Consider the following 18,525-nt stretch of genomic DNA (forward strand, 5'->3'; position numbering starts at 1 on the left):
CTTCTAGTACCTTGTGGAGCCCAGTTGAAAGTTTGACCAAACCATCTCCATCTACCCCATGATCTCATCCACATATGGCACTCGAGTATATATTTCCTGTTACGCTGAGGGGCATTGTCGAATATATGACTACTCGGTCTCTCCCATCCCTCGGGAGAGGGAGAGAGAGTAGTCATACCCTGTTGAGAGGGGGTACCCGGAGAGGTAGTTAGGAAGGAGGTAGGAAGGGTTGAGTCTCTGTTTGTGTGCATATCTTTCTAAATATTTAGCTGATACTGAAATGTTGTACTTTGAAAACCCTTCCTGTAATGCATATTTGATAGCCATCATAATAGTTGGACTATATGGCATTGTCGAGAGAGAGAGAGAGAGAGAGAGAGAGAGAGAGAGAGAGAGAGAGAGAGAGAGAGAGAGAGATTAAATCAAAACGAAACCTTAACCACAAAGAAAATGAAAAATTCTATTTTGGGTCCAATATCCACAAGACAACCTTTTTGCCTCTCCTCACTCAAATAAATTCCTGATTTATGAAATACATTCGCCATATTAGAGAAACCTTTTACATACGGGACTCCTCCCTACACCCCCAACCCCTTCCCATCTCACTCCCTCCTCCCTCCCTCCCTCCACCCACTCACTCCCTTCCCTTCTCACTCCCTCCTCCCTCCCTCCCTCCACCCACCTATTCCCTTCCCTTCTCACTCCCTCCTCCCTCCCTCCACCCACCCACTCCCTTCCCTTCTCACTCCCTCCTCCCTCCCTCCCTCCACCCACCCACTCCCTTCCCTTCTCACTCCCTCCTCCCTCCCTCCCTCCACCATTTCCCAACTGGGTTTATATCTGTTAACCTAACCTAACCTAATCTGATCTGACATAACTGAACTAAGTTGTTTTATTATTTTAATGTTATTTTGATGCAAATATTTTCTTCCCTTTGAGGTGAGTCGCTCTTCTAGCTTCTTCAGTTTCTGCACGAGGAGTGAGGTTGCGAGACTCATGCCCCAATTAGAGGTAGGGTTATTTGAAAGTTTCCATTCTATATTGTTTCTTTTTAATATAATTTTTTATTTTCTAAGGTTTTAAGCTGTAATGTCATGGTCGATTTGTTTTTTGTTTTATGTATGTATGTATGTATGTATATATATATATATATATATATATATATATATATATATATATATATATATATATATATATATATATATATATATAATTTCACTCTTCCGTTATGAGATGTGTCTTCAGCCAATGACTTCCTTAATCTTCCCGTAACAATAGATAGACTAGTGTGTTACAAAACTTGATTTTCTCTGACATTTGGAGGTGGTGTCCAGGTCTTTGCTTGCCTTTCCACTTGTGCTTGTTCAATGTGTGACTGTGGGGTAATAACACTGCTTGCAGATTCTTCTTCTTCTTCTTCCAGTCGTTTTGAGTGTGAGGTTGCCTCTTCAGTTGCTTGTTCAATTGCCTCTTCAATTGCCTCTTCAAATGCCTCTTTAATTACCTTTTCAAATGTCTCTTCAAAGTCCTCTTCAAATGCATCTTCAATTTCCTCTTCAAAGGCCTCTGCAAATGGCTTTTCAATTGCCTTTTCAATTGCCTCTTCAAATACCTCTTTAATTGCCTCTTCAAATATCTCCTCAATTGCCTCTTTAAATACCTCTTTGCTTGCCTCTTCTAATACCTTCTGAAATGCTTCTTCAAAGGCCTCTTCAATTGCCTTTTCAAATGTCTCTTCAATTGCCTCTTTAAATACCTCTTTAATTGCCTCTTCAAATATCTCCTCAATTGCCTCTTTAAATACCTCTTTGCTTGCCTCTTCTAATACCTTCTGAAATGCTTCTTCAAAGGCATCTTCAATTGCCTTTTCAAATGTCTCTTCAATTGCCTCTTTAAATACCTCTTTAATTGCCTCTTCAAATATCTCCTCAATCGCCTCTTTAAATACCTCTTTGCTTGCCTCTTCTAATACCTTCTGAAATGCTTCTTCAAAGGTCTCTTCAATTGCCTTTTCAAATGTCTCTTCAATTGCCTCTTTAAATACCTCTTCAATTGCTTCTTCCTCTTCTTGACCTTTTGGTGTCAGTAACGAGTTCTGTACAAGTTCTTTTCTGTAGTAATTGTCTGCCAAAACTGTATCTCTCTGTGAAGCAAATTTCTTCTTCATCAGTTTTGATTTTAATTTGTCAGTTTGGTCAGATTTATTGAAGAACTTTTGAGTTATTTTCTAACATAAAATGTTAATATTTCTCTCTGTGAGCATTGTCTCTTGACTGAGCATTGGATCCTTCAGTAATGCTCTTAGGAGCATCAATTGCTCTGTACAGTTTAAGGGTTTTAAAGGCCGCTCATGAATGGCAGAGACAAGGGACAGTGACATTGGCCTATCAAGCAGGACAATGCCCTAGAGACTGATCATATATACAAGCTAGGACCAAGGAGGGCCAGGCAATGCCTGCTGATGACTCGGCAAATAGACCTACACTTAGCTCACAAGGATGGCGAGGTTACAGCGACCAAAGAAACTAACGAGTTTGATGATGATAATTCACTTGATCAAAGAAGACGATGTTAGAATTCTTTAAGTAAGTTATCCTCTGGTCCGAAATGAGTCCGAGACGAAAATCGCATCGCCTCAGCTGTTGATCACAACTGAGTCTCGAACTTCCTTCAGAGTTTAATCCAATGTTGGTTTAAGATTGTTTGGTAGTTTGCGATGTGGGAAGCGGAGCTCTTGCTCGAACGGAGGAGCATATGGGAGCATTTAGGCTCTGATATATTAATTATATATGGAATACATGGAGAGCATATCGTAATGGATTTTCTAAAATTAATTGGAGCATTTCCAATGATATGATCGTTGCAGTAAGGAGCGTTGAATATCGGAGCATAAGTGGGACTCGTGATACCTCCAACAAAGAACATTCTACAAAAGGGAGCATATCTAATAGTCCTAAATACAAAATAAAAGAGAATTTTGTAGAACTTCTAACTTCTAGAAGTTTTAACTTAGGAGCATTTAAGATAATTGAGGAAGAATTGACTTCAGATCTCACTGGAGCATTTGACTTCGATTCCACGCTCCAATTTGAGTCCAAAATTTAACTAATGATTCTTTTATTAAGAAGAAAAATTCTCTCTCTCTCTCTCTCTCTCTCTCTCTCTCTCTCTCTCTCTCTCTCTCTCTGAGTTGTATCTGTGCGCCGGTGAGTGAACACTTGTGCGTCCCTAAAAATATCCTGATTTAAAGCGGATAACAAAAGGCTATCGAGTGAAATATAGCTACAAGTTTTCGTGAATAGTCGGTGATTAGTTTGAGGGCAGAAAAGTGGGATAAAACGTCGGCATAGGATAGTTATCTTGTGAATGAATAAAAATCTGATCAAGATGGCATTGTATAACACAGGCAACTCGTGGAGAGACATCGCTGGAGTCAGCAAAAGCAAATTCCATGAGTTGGCGAAACAGGAGCTCGACCGTCTGATAACAGAGGTCACTAGTAACTCCAACCAGTGTGACGGAAAAATATTCGCAGACATATTGAAACAATATGATCCAATAAACTGGAACAAATCTGCGGAAAACATCAGCAAAATAATAGAAGAAATTCCAAAGAAGATCCAAGTGATAAAGAGACTTTTAAAGAAAGTCTACATCAATCAACACATTCCATCAAAGAACAATAACAAGTCCAATATGGTGAATATGCTGATTGATGCATTGGGAAAAAGAATGCCAAAATGGTGTAATACATGTAAGATATGGTATTCCAATAATAATCCTCAACAACTGATTAGAAAATGTGATGCCTGCCATGTTCCAACACACCCTACATGTGCTGAAATACAGCAAAAAATGAAAAATAGAGACACAAAGGTATTCTGCTCAACATGCTTAGTCTGGATAGAAAATATAATTAAGTCGAGACTAAATCTGCAAATAGTTTAAGAAGAAGAAGAAGAAGAGAAAAATGAACAAGATATGTGTAAGGATGCAGAGGAAATCTTTGATATAACTTATGATGCCATCCAACAACATACTTATGAAGAAATAAATTATCAGATAGAAACAAATAATAGACCCAAGAGACTCTACCTGGACCTACATACTTTTAGGGAAGAGCAAGAACTAGGAAAAAAAAAAAAAGATATAGTCTGCAATTTGCTAAAAAGAGGGAATTGCAAATTTGGAGAAAGATGCTACTACAAGCATCCAAAGATATGCCTTAATTATGAAATATATGGTAAATGTGCGTATTTAGACGGATATGGAGACGAATGCAGAGATCTCCATCCAAAAATATGCAAAAACCTAAAAGAAGGAAAAGGATGCAGTTTCAACAAAAAAATGTCAATATATGCATCCTGCAACTATGAATGAGAGTAAGAAAACTCAGCAAACTGAAAAGAAAAATGAAAGCAAAAATGAAACAAAAAAAGAAACAAAAAAGCAGGCCGCGTATATACCGCGCTATGCACCAAAAACCCCAAGATATGAGGCCTTTCAACCCAAATCTGCACATATAGAGCCCAACTACAAAGAATGCATCTATAATGCCAGGGGTTGGTGCAGATATGGGGATAATTGCAGGTATACACACAAAAATAAATATGAAGGCGAAAGAACCAATATAATAGAAAAGTTGGATTTTTTAATGGAGAATTCAGAGAAATGAAGAAAAGAACATCATATCAGAACAGGAAGGAAGCATGGGAGAATCCATATTATTATCAATATTAAATAATGGGAATGATACACAAACCATAATAGTGATGAATGCACAGGGTTTAGTCACGAGTAACTCTAAAAGGAAAATAGAGTTCATAGAAGAACTAACCCAAATTGAAAAAATAGATATATTAAATATAAGTGAAACATGGTATTCCCAAGAGACTGGCAGTGAAGACCAGATAATGGTTTTCCAAACTTATAGATCAGACAGAAAAAATAGGAATCAAGGGGGAACCGCAATATATGGAAGAGACATAAATCAAGGAAAAGTCTGTGGAAAATACAGCAACACAGAATGTGAATTGATTGCGGTAGAATTTGAATTTGAAAAACTAGTGAATATTGTAGTTTACAGACCCCCAAATACTAAGGAGTTTGACATAATAATAGAAAAAATAGATGATATATGTAGAAACCATAAAGACTGGAATATACTCCTATCCGGAGATTTTAACTTTCCTTTCGTGGATTGGAAAGAACGGATAGAAGAAAGTGGTTGTATGTAAACATATAAAAAAAGAGAGTAATAGTAGCGCAGAAGATAAGAGGCAATTTGAAAAGCTTCAAGATATGCTATTAGAACATAATATGCAACAAATAAACCACATTCCAACAAGAAAGGAAAATGTCCTAGATCTAGTATTTGTGAATGAGGTGAATTATGTTAAAGAAATAGTGTATAACACGGGAATTTCAGACCACAATGTCATAGAATTGATAGTCCATTCCAAAGTAAGTGATCGCAGAATTAATAAAAGCACAAAACTTTGGGAAGGATATGGAAAATATTTTTACAGTAAGAATATAAAATGGTCAGAAATAAATGAAGAACTGAATAAAGAATGAAAAATGTATTTGTAAGTGATAATATACAGGTAAATACGGACATACTGTACAAAATACTGGAGAAAATTGCTGAAAAATATGTACCGAAAAAAAACAATAAACAAAAGATGTGCATATCAAGAGACAGAAGGATCTTATTTCAGAAAATTAGAAAGTGGAAGAAAAATCTTGCAAAAGAAAAAAATGTGTGGAAAATGAGGGAAATAAAATGTAAGATAGAAAATGCAGAACAAATGATTATACAGTCGAAAGAAAATGAAAAAAGGGACTTAGAAGAAAGGACACTTCAAAATATAAAAAGAAACCCCAAAGTACTTTACTCCTATGCAAAAAAGATGAATAAAGGGAGATTAGAAATAGGCCCTCTAAGAATTGAAGGACGGCTAACGAATGAAAAAAAGGAAATATGCAACATATTAGCAGAAAAATATAAGAGTGAGTTCACGCCAAGAATTGCAAATGAGAATAATGAAACAGAAATGAGAGAAGAAAATGTTGAATATCTAACGGATATAGATATTAATGAAGCAGATATTGTCAAGGCTATAAACGAAATTAAAAATGGATCGGCAGCCGGACCAGATGGAGTTCCAGTGATTTTGTTAAAAAAAAAACTGCAAACACTATCGCGAAGCCGCTTGCAATACTGCTCAGACAAAGTGTAGATATGAGCGAGATATATGTTAAACATAAATTAGCTTATATAACCCCTATCTTCAAAAGTGGATCAAGACTAGAGGCAAGCAATTATAGACCTGTTAGTCTAACATCACATATTATGAAAGTGTATGAGAGGGTAATAAAAAAGAAAATAATGGATCATTTGGTTAAAAATAATTTGTTTAATATAGGTCAACACGGTTTTGTGCCTGGAAAAAGTACACAAACCCAACTGATAGCATTCTATGAAAACATATACAAAAATAGGATAAGTGAAAAGGACACAGATGTGTTCTATCTAGATTTTGCAAAAGCCTTTGACAAGGTAGACCACAATATATTAGAGAAAAAAATGAGAAAGCATAATATTGTGGGAAAGATAGGGAAATGAGTAAAAGAATTCCTGCCAAACAGAAAACAGATAGTGGTGGCAAATGACAAGAAATCGGATGAAGCTCAGGTAATATCTGGCGTGCCACAAGGTACGGTTTTAGCTGCACTGCTGTTTGTTATTATGATCTCAGACATAGACTGCGATGCTGAAAACTCTCTAGTGAGAAGTTTCGCCGATGACACAAGAATAAGTAGAGAAATTACTTGTGATGAAGATAGGAACTCACTACAAAGAGATCTAAACAAAATATATGAATGGGCGGAGATAAATAGGATGGTATTTAACTCCGATAAATTCGAATCAATAAATTATGGAAACAGAGAAGGAATGGTATATGCATACAAGGGGCCTAATAACGAGACAATCACAAACAAGGAAGCAATTAAAGACCTTGGTGTAATCTTAAATAGGAATATGTTATGCAACGACCAAATAGAAACACTGTTGGCTAAATGTAAAGCAAAAATGGGAATGTTATTCAGACACTTTAAAACAAGAAAAGCTGAACACATGATTATGCTTTACAAAACTTATGTACGTAGTACACTCGAGTACTGCAATGTGATATGGTACCCACACTACCAAAAGGATATTGCACAAATAGAAAGTTTACAAAGGTCCTATACTGCTAGAATAGAAGAAGTTAAGGACCTTGACTACTGGGAAAGACTGCAAATTTTAAAACTATACAGTCTAGAAAGGAGAAGAGAACACTACATGATAATACAAGCATGGAAGCAAATAGAAGGAATTACTGAAAACATCATGGAGCTAAAAATATCAGAAAGAGCAAGCCGAGGTAGATTAATAGTACCAAAAAATATACCAGGAAAACTAAGGAAGGCGCACCGGACATTAATCCACTACGCACCAGCATCGATAATGCAGCGACTTTTTAATATGCTGCCTGCTCATCTAAGAAACATATCAGGAGTGAGCGTAGATGTGTTTAAGAATAAGCTCGATAAATACCTAAGATGCATCCCAGACCATCCAAGACTGGAAGATGCAAAATACACCGGAAGATGCATTAGCAACTCTCTGGTGGATATACGAGGTGCCTCACACTGAGGGACCTGGGGGAACCCAAACAAAAAATAAGGCAATAAGGCGCTCTCTCTCTCTCGGGTCAGAGATTAATTGGGTAATTACTCTTCCTACATCGGAGAGAGAGAGAGAGAGAGAGAGAGAGAGAGAGAGAGAGAGAGAGACTCTCTCTACATATAAATACATACATATCCGAAGACTTAATTTCCTGCAAACGACAGCTAATTTCCTTTGTCGAAGTCGATTTGACTCGAAACAACAAAACGAAGTCGGACGAAGAATTTAAAGGAGCGGTGATGACGTCATCATGGAGGAATCTTTAAAGTATTTCGCGCTCTAGTTTTTATCTTTTGACTTTTTGTGTCTGTTGTTGACATGGCACCGTTCTCTACAATAAAGATATGCTCTATTCATGTTCTTATTCTTGTTTTCGTTGTTTTTGTGATGGTTTTATTTGTTATCTCTAACAGTAAAAAACGAGAGAGAGAGAGAGAGAGAGAGAGAGAGAGAGGGGGGGGGATAAGAAACTAACACCGAATTTACATATCATGAAGGAAGATACCTGCTATTCAAGCAGGGTCTCTCTCTCTCTCTCTCTCTCTCTCTCTCTGACCTAAAACAATTCTCCTTGAGCTCTCAATCGAAGTTAATGCAAGCCCTTAGTCTCTGAGCCTGTCCAACAGGGGTCTTTACCTAATGACCTGGGCCAAATAACTTCCTCCACTAGGGAGGTAATAGGGCCAGAGATATTCCCCCTCTTACATATTGACCTTGCTCTGAATCAGGAGCCTTGATTCGGTAGGATCAGAAAGAGATTGGGACGTCCAAACGGAGACATGAAGATGGAAGAGTTTCTTTTCACCATCATTTGTTGATATCGTATTCCGGTACTTTTTGAATCTGACCAATTAAGGAATAACTTCTCTTATAAATCTTGCCAAAGCCTAAGCTTTCCAGAGAGAGAGAGAGAGAGAGAGAGAGAGAGAGAGAGAGAGAGAGAGAGAGCGCACCCACTTAAAATTGAATGAGACGGGAAAGTTAAACATGGCGATAATTTCCCGTAGTGTTTATCGGTCGGGTTTTCCTTTCGACAATAAAAGATAATTAGAAATTGTTATTCTAGGACGGAAGGAATAAACGGAATTAGTAAAAGGAGAAACAAGACATAACAGATGAAAAGAGGGTTTAGAAAGTAGGGATGGATAACGGGAAAAAGAAAGATATAGTAAATAAGAAAAATATCATGAGAGAAAGAAAGCATCAGAAAGGGTTGATTATTTTCGAGTTTTATTTACAAAGTTTCCTGTATTTTTTCAGGTCTAGCACGTCCCATCTGCAGTGTCTATGAGAGAGAGAGAGAGAGAGAGAGAGAGAGAGAGAGAGAGAGAGAGAGAGAGAGAGAGAGAGAAATGTGCCAGCCAATAGTGGGTCAGAAGTCCTTCACCTTCTAATAATGATCTGTCCCCTGTGATGAATAGGATTGTAGTAGAACAAGCCAGTTCGTGATACATTAGACTTTTGAGTTTATTAACCAATGGACTTTTCCTTAGTCTTTGTAGAGGAAGAAAAGAAAAGAACAACTCTAAAGAGATTATTAATCATCTAATATCTCTCTCTCTCTCTCTCTCTCTCTCTCTCTCTCTCTCTCTCTCTCTCTCTCTCTCTCTGCATATTGGCATGTTTATATATGGTAGAGATTCATCATCGTCTTTTGGCGCCAAAAATAATGTTTACCGGAACCGTTTCTTACGTCTTATTTACGCTTCCCCAGAGATCTATGTGGCATTTCTGCCTCCTTCACGTCTCTGCTTATATTCTTTTTTATGTTACTATTCTTTAAGAACACGATATGGATTGCCTATCTCAGCTCCTATTCTTTTATTCAGGATATATCAACATTTTTCTTATTCTTAATATTAGAGAACGGTTCCGCTAATCCTACACCTCTTGTCTCTGATGTAAACATGGAAGTTGCTTCTTCGTCTTCTTCTTGTGCAGATTTATAGCCAACAACAAAAGCCTTTCATGAATAGTTTCTGACCCAAAATTAAGAAATTTTATTTTCACTTCATCTTTCTTGAACAGTTTTCTTTTGAATAAATATAATTTGGCGTCTTTTGTTTGATCAATCGTTTGTGTTTGAGTTTCATATCTGGTTTGAAAATGGCATCACGAACTTCCGTTTGGTTGACTATGTTGACGATGTCAGTTCCAGGTCGTTTAGTGAGGAAACCAGGCTAAGTATATATATATATATATATATATATATATATATATATATATATATATATATATATATATATATACATATATATATATATATATATATATATATATATATATATATAATTCTATAGTTCTTTTATAATATTCACTTGTTTCCCGTGTGGCGAATTGTTTTAAATCATGGAAAAGTAATAGAGGAAAACAATAGCTTTGCATTATTTGGCAGTAAATGGAGAGCGTGGGCTTGTAAACAAACAAACCCAGATAACATTATCATCATTGATATCAAAATGATTTAAGAGACGAAAACTTCTACCAATAAAGTGTAGAGTAGAATAAGTGTATCGTTGTTACCATTAGGTGGACTATAAGAGAAATACTATCATTGATAAATTATCATTACTGCTTAATCGTAGACTATTCAAATACCTCCATTGAGGATGTCAGTCCTTTATAATCCTCAGAATCCTTTGGGGGATTAAGGCAAAGGATTTAATCCCAAAGGGAGGGGATTTAATGGGTACCTCTTGGATAAATCCTCTCCCAACAAGGATTTCTCTTCATTGATATAAGGGATCACTTCTTCAGGGGTCTTGATAAAGGGGGAAGACTCTTGTATAAACAATATATATATATATATATATATATATATATATATATATATATATATATATATATATATATATATATATATATATATATAATGTGTGTATATACACACAATAATCTCTCTATAGAGAAAAGTGTTTTTTTATATATAAAACGAAGAATGTTTCTGTGAATAAGACTATTTCTGGTGATTTTGGGCTGGGCTTTTTATACAGAAATGTAAAAACACACAAACAAGGGAACCCTCTCCCACCTATTAATTACCAGTCCCTACTTGCCTGTTTACATTCCCTCTAACTCCTGTGAGACGTCACTTGTAGAAGTTGTAGTTTTTCCAGGAATTCTGCTGAGGATAAGTTATCGCCTCTGTGGATGTCGAGTCCCTGTTTACTCATGGACCGAGTTTTTAGAGATACAACGTCCCTAAGACTCTCTCTCTCTCTCTCTCTCTCTCTCTCTCTCTCTCTCTCTCTCTCTCATGGAAGAAAAAGTGGCCTAATTGAATATTTGTTACAATTGAAAATGGACATTCTGCTCTGGTCTTGACCAAAATAAATCTTGGTCGTAATGGAAGTTATTTATCTGTGTGTGTATATATATATATATATATATATATATATATATATATATATATATATATATATATATATATATATATATATATATATATATATATACACAAAATAGTCTACATTTACATTAAAATCGCAGTATTTCAAAAGGGTTATATTTTCAGTTTGAGGATATTGTAGTGTTGCATAAATTGCATAAAAATAACAATTAAACTAATTCATAATTTTCTATAATATTTGAACAAAATGTACATAAATGTGTAAAATGTCTCTTGACCTGAGAATATAATTGTGCATCTGACAGTTAGTAAACTGTAGTTGGTCGCAGCCAAGGCCAGATAAGACATGTGGGTGTGGCAACCGCATCCCTCGTTCTGTCTAAGATTGTTATACATTTGGCAACAAGTTTCGTTGAAGACGAGCTGTGATTGGCTGAATCGAAATGAGTGGATGGTATAAATAGGTGGAGCTGACAAGTTGGCACTCAGTTGAGGGGGGGGGAAGGGGGGGGGGGGTAACAAGGGGAAGGGATAAGGGACTGGGGATTAGGGGAGGATGGGATTGGGGCCTTCGGGGCTGGGGGAGGGATGGGTCAGGGAGTAAGGGGTGGGTTGGGGGCTGAGGTAGGGTGGGAATGGGTTGGGCTGAGGTAGGGTAGGAGGGTTGGGGGTTTGGGTAGGGTTGGAATGGGGTGGGCTGGCGTAGGGTTGGGGGCTGGGTAGGGTTGAGGCCCTGGGTGGGTAGGGATATGATCACTGACAAGTCTCCTTCCCATCCATGCTAGGACCAGGGAAGACCAGGCAGTGGCTGCTGATGAGTCAGCAGATAGACCTACAGGTTCCACTAGACCCCCCATCATTATTAAGAAATGTAACTTAACTAAGTAGAAACAACACTGAAAATAACTGCATTAGAAACAATTGATGAAAACAGCAGCATCAACATAAAAGCAACAACAATAAAACACTGGAAAAACATCAGTAGAAACAACACCGAAATCAACAACAGTAGAAATAGCATTGGATACAAAAACAGCAGAAACAACACTGAAAATAAAAACATAAGCAACAGCACTGAAAACAACAACTGTAGAAACAACACTGAAAACAATAACAGGAGCAACAACTGTAGCTAAAACATTGAAAACAACAACAGTAGAAACAACACTGGAAATAATAACAGTAGAAACAACACTGAAAACAACAACAGGAGCAACAACACTGAAAACAACAGCAGCAGAAACAACACTGAAAATAACAATAAAAACAGCTGTAGCCTATAAACAATACCTAAAAAAACAGTAGAAACAACACTGGATACAGAAACACCATAAACAACAATGAAAACAACAACAGTGAAACAACAGAGAGAGAGAGAGAGAGCGAGAGAGAGAGATGGGTATTAAATTCAATATGTACAGTAATTAAGAATTCTATATAACTTTCTCTTATCCTCAATGTAATTTTGTCCTAATTTGTACATTTTTTAATCTCTCTCTCTCTCTCTCTCTCTCTCTCTCTCTCTCTCTCTCTCTCTCTCTCTCTCTCTTGTTGTAAATAATTATGTTTTTGCTACTGTTGTTTTTTCTTGGATGTAGTTGCCAATCTTGCTTTTGTTGTTGTTTTCAGTGTTGTTGCTACTGTCATTGTTTTTGTTGTTTTCAGTGTTGTTGCTACTATCATTTTTGGGGTGTTGTTTCAAATGTTATCGTTTTCAGTGTTGTTGCTACTGTTGGTATGTTCAGTTTTGTTTCTGCTATTGTTGTTTTCCATGTTTCTACTGTTGTTGTTTCAGTGTTGTTTCTACTGTCTTCGTTTTGGTGATGTTTCTACTGTTGTTGTTTTCCATTTGTTGTTTCTGCTGTCTTTGTTTTGTGTTGTTTCTACTGTTGTTTCAATAGAAATCTCTTATGGTATTTTTCTTTATACCCAATAGATGGCGCTGGTGTTCTTGTTAATCCTTGGCTCACTCCTTCTTCAGTTTCCTTGTCTTGTGACGTCACCCAAAACAAATTGTCTGAGTGAAGTTCTTAAACTACTTCCTCAGACGTTTCGAAAGATTTATTTTTATTAAGTTTGCGATGTTTTTACGCGGTGCGGCGTTTTAGTGTTGTGAATTAATCTAAAAGACTTCATTCATTCATTGGTGAGTAGTTTTGGGATATATTTGACTTGGTTAAATGTGTTAAAACGTTATTATGGACGTATGTGATGTGGGCTTTCCAGTGTAGCCTACTAAGTTACTGAAAATGGTTTTAGGCTATGGAATAAATACACATATAGTTTATAACCTGTATCAACAAAGTATTAGATCATGACCTCTTAATTAAATTGGTTTTATTCCCATGTCCTACAGTTAAAGTTTGTATTCTGGCCTTACTGAGTTTTGAAATAAAAAAAGTTTTGTTAATGTTAGCCCAACTCCTGATAAGCAAACACATTGTTCACTAGGTTAGGTTAGAAAGGAAAGAGTTGTTTTAATATTTGGTATTGGTAGGATAAGTGCAAAGTGTTGACTGGACAATGGATGAATAAGTACTTAAAGTAAATATCTCCTCGTAAAAGGATTCCGTGGAAATTTATCCCTGTCTTTGCTTGTTTCTATATTAGGGTAAATTGTTTTTTAAGTTTTATTTGGAACATTTAATTGCAGGGAAAATTAATTGCTTTTTGCCTAAATTAAAAAAAGTAATAATAATAATGAAAATAGTAGTAGTAATAATTATCTTGATAATAATAGTAATAGTAATAATGATAATAATAGTTATAATAGGGTAAATTCACAGTTTCATCCATTATGGGGAAACTGGAATAAAAATATATTTGTTGCATCAGAAATAGTGTAGTTCCAACGAATTTAGTTTATTTTGACCGCAAACCATCCGATTTAGAGATTTACCATGTAATTGGAGTTAAAACAACAAGTTGTTCCAGAATGCAGAAAGACCCTACTTCATCCCAACAATTATGGGGGACACCGGGTGGAAACCGGGGTTTTGGGTGGGGGGGGGGGCGTCAAATGATATTTGCAATAATTGAATACTTAACCTTCCAATACCCCTCCCCCTATACCCCTATCTAGCCCTACCGGGGGGGGGGGGGGGGGGGGGCTCCGCCCCCCCCCCCCCTGCAACCCCCCCCTTAAGGCCAGTGATTTTCAGGGCACTACTGAACCTATTAAACCCACCTAACCTAGGGGCCCTGTACCCCTACCTAGGCCTACGGGGGGGGGGGGGCTCTGCCCCCCCTGCGACCCCCCCTTAAGGGCACAGTGTTTTTCGGGACACTACCGAACCTAATACAACCACCTAACCTAGGGCCCTGTACCCCTACCTAGGCCTAGCCCCTGCAACCCCCCCCCCCCCCCCCTTACAGCCACTACCTAACACATCCATCAAACCAAATCCAAAGTGATGGTACTACTGTATACATCGTTATACTATCACCATTATAATATACTCTATAAATTAATGAAGCCTACCTTAAACTGTTGGTTCATAATGATGTGCTGGTGCTTTGAGGAAAACCTGAAGCCGTTGCGAAGGTTCCTTGACATGCAGGACAATTTTTATTTTGTAAAATTAAATTCTGTCACAAATCCATTAGTTTTTCAATATTCCAAGAATAAGTTACAACAAATTCATTGCAAGTTAGGAAACAGTCAGGACAAGAAGATGGAATTTCAACTTCTTGTGCAACATGAGATGATATGCTTGCTATGGCCTCCATGTCTAAGAACGAAATGAAATGCCTGGGTAAGATAATGTATTGTCGCGCTGTTGTATTGTCGCGCTGTGATTGGCCAAACATGTATGACGTCATAGTGGACAGGCGCTGTGATTGGCCAAACGTGTAAGACTTCATAGTGGACTAGTTTGTCTGCGGATTATAGTGGTTACAGGGCTCATTTAAGCAAATACAAGACACAGTCAACAATAACAACAGACTTAGAAAAAATCTGGGAGGAAGACATGAGTAGCGTGAGTTTGATCGTCGATATATAAAGAACTAGGCATTTGCGACAGATATTTTACAGAAATACTACAAAAGACTTGCTTTACTCGGGAAATATATTATTATAATATATTTCCCATAATGGATGAAACTGTAATAATACCAATAATAGTAATAGTAATAGTAGTGATGATGATGATAGAAATGAATTATAATAAATAATGAAAATATTAATAAAGTAATAGTAATAATAATAATTAGTAATTAACAATAATAATTAGTTATAATAGTAAATAATAATCATAATGAATAATAATAGCTAGTAATTGATAATAATAATAATAATAGTTAGTAATTAATAATAATAATGATAATAAACATTATTAATGATAAATAATAATTTAGTAATTATTAATAAGCAATAATAATAATTATTAATTAATAATGATTAATAATAATTAGTAAATGATAATAGTTAATAATAAATAGTTAATAATAATTAATCATCATATAAATGAAAACCAAACATTATAAGAGCTAGATATAAATGTCAGGAATTTGTCTGTACTCTCTAGTGGTTGAAAACAAAATGGCTACTCGGTTGCTTCCCCATCATCGTTCAGTAACTACCAACACCTCGATATAAATTTATACAGCCGAGTTCAAACCTAGCTAAAAAACTATGCTCACATCAAAGGATTTGTCTTTGCGTACTAACAATGAGGTATAGGCATAAGTATTTCTTAATAAGGAAATAAATTTAAAGAGGACTCTGAGCAATTCTATAGCTGCTGTTCTCTCCCCTTGAGGGGTGCGACCACTGCTGCGGCCCATGTGCATTCCCCCCTTGATCAATCCCTAGGGAATACGTTACAGGGGCTTGGAGTCCTCAGAGCTAAGTCAGTGAGCTTTTCTGGTTTCCTTGGTGCGTGGGGAATCCAAAGCGAGTGCCGCACTCTTTGAAAACTCTTTTCCTTTGACTGTGCAGGCCGTTGATGATGAGTTTAACCCAAGGAAGTCTTTGGCTTCCATGAGTCTTTTCGGTTGGTCTTCCATGACTTTGTTGAGGGAGTTGGTAGCTAAGGCTACTGTTCCCCTGGTACCCCCTGGGCAATTGCAAGTGTGTCAAATATCCCAACAATGCCAGTGGGGAGGGGCATTGTGGTTCCCCTACTTTTAGGGAGCTTGGTGGTTGGCCTTTAAGCCTAAGAAGATGGCTAAGTTGAGTAAGGTAGCTCCCTTCCAGGCAGGTAAAGTGCCGCCGTCAGGAGCCATGGTTCTCGTAGGTGGCTGAAAAGGGAAAAAAGACCTGTCCCAGAGTTACCACGAGTAGGGAAGCGCCTGTCTTGCCACTTAGAGCATCCAACATCGACTGCCCTGGCCTTGTGGGCAGAGGTGGAAGGTATGTTGAAGAGTGCATTTGAAGTCCTGAGAGAGGAGTCTCAAGGCTTTTAGCGTTGGCTTTTCCTGCTGGAGAAGGGTACTGGAGGCTTGTCATCAACCTCCCTCCCCTGAACAAGTTTGTTCCCCCAAACAAAGTTCAGAAAGGAAATAGTACAGTCTGTGCTGTCTTCCTTCAGAAAGGGAGTAGTCATGCTTTCATTAGACATGAACTTACTTTAAAGTTCCTGTTCATCAGCCCTCTCGAAAATATTTCCGCTTCTACCTCTGTTATGGTGTACCAGTTTGATTTTGTGCTTTGGACTGTGTATGGGTTCCCTGCTGTTCATTTGGGTGTCTTATTTGGTAGTCGCTTGGGCCCATTTTCAATAGATATGCTTGCTGAGGTATCTCAATGATTGGTTGATCCTGACTTTCTTGGAGAGGTACTTGCTTCAGGATCGTGATCAGAACCTCATATTTTGCCACGATATGGAGATTGACATAAACTGGGAGAAGTAGAATCTTATACCCAAGTAGAGGCAGTAGTGCTTGGGCATGCTGATAGAGACGGCAGCAGTAAAAGTTTTTAATGGATGATCACATCACCATGTTCAGGGAGGTTTTGCAACTATTCTTGTCCAAGACAGAATTACCAGTTTGGCAATGGGAATGTCTTCTCGTTCACCTATCCTCATCGGAGAAGCTCATTCGTCATGGGTATCTCCACCAGAGGAACCTTCAATGGTGTCTGAAGGATCACTGGTTAGTCAACAAGGATTCCCCATCCTATCCTGTTCCAGTGGGGCAGGAGGTTCGTCCCAAATCTCCTGCCCCACTGGTGGCTCGACCAGGAGAGCCTAAACAGAACAGTGGGGTCCCACTCGACTCTCTGCCTCCGAACATGTAACTGTACTTGGCTGCGTTAAAGGAGGGGTGTGGAGCACACTTAGTTATCCTGATCATCTCAGGGGTGAGGAATAGAGAAGAAATGCATCTGCACACCAATGTCCTTGAGATGCAAGCAGTATTCATGGGGTTGCAAGCATTCCCAAAAGGTTTGAGCAACACCACCAACATAGTGGCCTTCATCAGCAAGCAATGGGAGATGGTCTCCTGCCCTCTTTATGGGCAAGAGGAGCATACTAGCTGACACACTCAGCTGTCAGAGGCAGGTTATAGAAGCAAAATGGTCCCTACATCCTCTGGTAGCATAAAGGATTCTTGCCTTGTGACACTCTTTAGGGATCAACCTGTTTGCCCCCTGGCTGAACAGGAAGCTCTCTTTTTTTCCCCCTCATTCTGGACCCATCTAATTGTTTTTAGATGCTCTCCAATACTAATGGGATCACTTAGACATGTACTCCTTTCTGCCATTGAGCTGGTAATCAGCAGTGAGTTGATTACACCAGGACTTTGGGTGATCATATGGTGGCTTCCAGATTGCCTTATGCTGAGTGGTATCTTGATCTGCTTGCTTTTTTGGTTGAGGTTCCGTAAAAACTATCCTTGTGGCCTACACTTCTCTGTCAGCCTCACCTGCAGAGGTACCACCAAGTCGTGGAGTCCTTGACTCTTCTAGGATGGAGACTATCCAGCTTCTCCTCCGAGCAAAAGGCTTTTCGTGAGGCATATCACAGGAGATGTCTGGTTATCTCCAGATGTCCATCTTCTGTGATAGATGTCGTAGTTCGTACATGGATACAAACCAAGTCCTTTATTTGGGTTATTTGTGGGCGAATCCAGTTACTGCCAGTTGAAGAATTATTGATGGTCTGCCAATAGCCTGGTAAGGCTGCCTCACACGCACTCATATCATATACTGTAGGTTGGTATGATTAAGCTCCCTGCTGATCACTCCCTCATCGTCTGGTAGCTGAAGCGACTGGATATCAGTTGCTGGCCTCCAGTATTTCTTGCTTGTTTAATCTGTCTCGTTTCTGTTAAAGAATGAAGGTGAAACAGGTGAGTGATGTGTGTACGTGTCCTGGTACCGAGGGACATCCTTGTGTAACTTTCATGAGCTGCCTTGAAGTATATCCACATCTTTTATGCCCTATGTTGTCATAGATTTAGGTGCTCAACGGAGTCCCCTTGTGTTGCGTGT

General features: G+C 38.0%; 1 protein-coding gene across 1 annotated transcript; it reads right to left on the bottom strand.

Moving 5' to 3' along the window:
* Window positions 1–1,291: 1,291 nt before the first annotated feature.
* LOC137632893 (uncharacterized protein PF3D7_1120000-like) lies at window positions 1,292–2,167 on the bottom strand. Its single transcript, XM_068364987.1, has one exon. It carries the CDS (start codon window positions 2,165–2,167, stop codon window positions 1,292–1,294), a length of 876 nt encoding a protein of 291 aa, XP_068221088.1.
* Window positions 2,168–18,525: the final 16,358 nt, after the last annotated feature.

This window comes from Palaemon carinicauda, chromosome 42 (assembly GCF_036898095.1).
Source record: "Palaemon carinicauda isolate YSFRI2023 chromosome 42, ASM3689809v2, whole genome shotgun sequence".
Taxonomy (NCBI): Eukaryota; Metazoa; Arthropoda; class Malacostraca; order Decapoda; family Palaemonidae; genus Palaemon; species Palaemon carinicauda.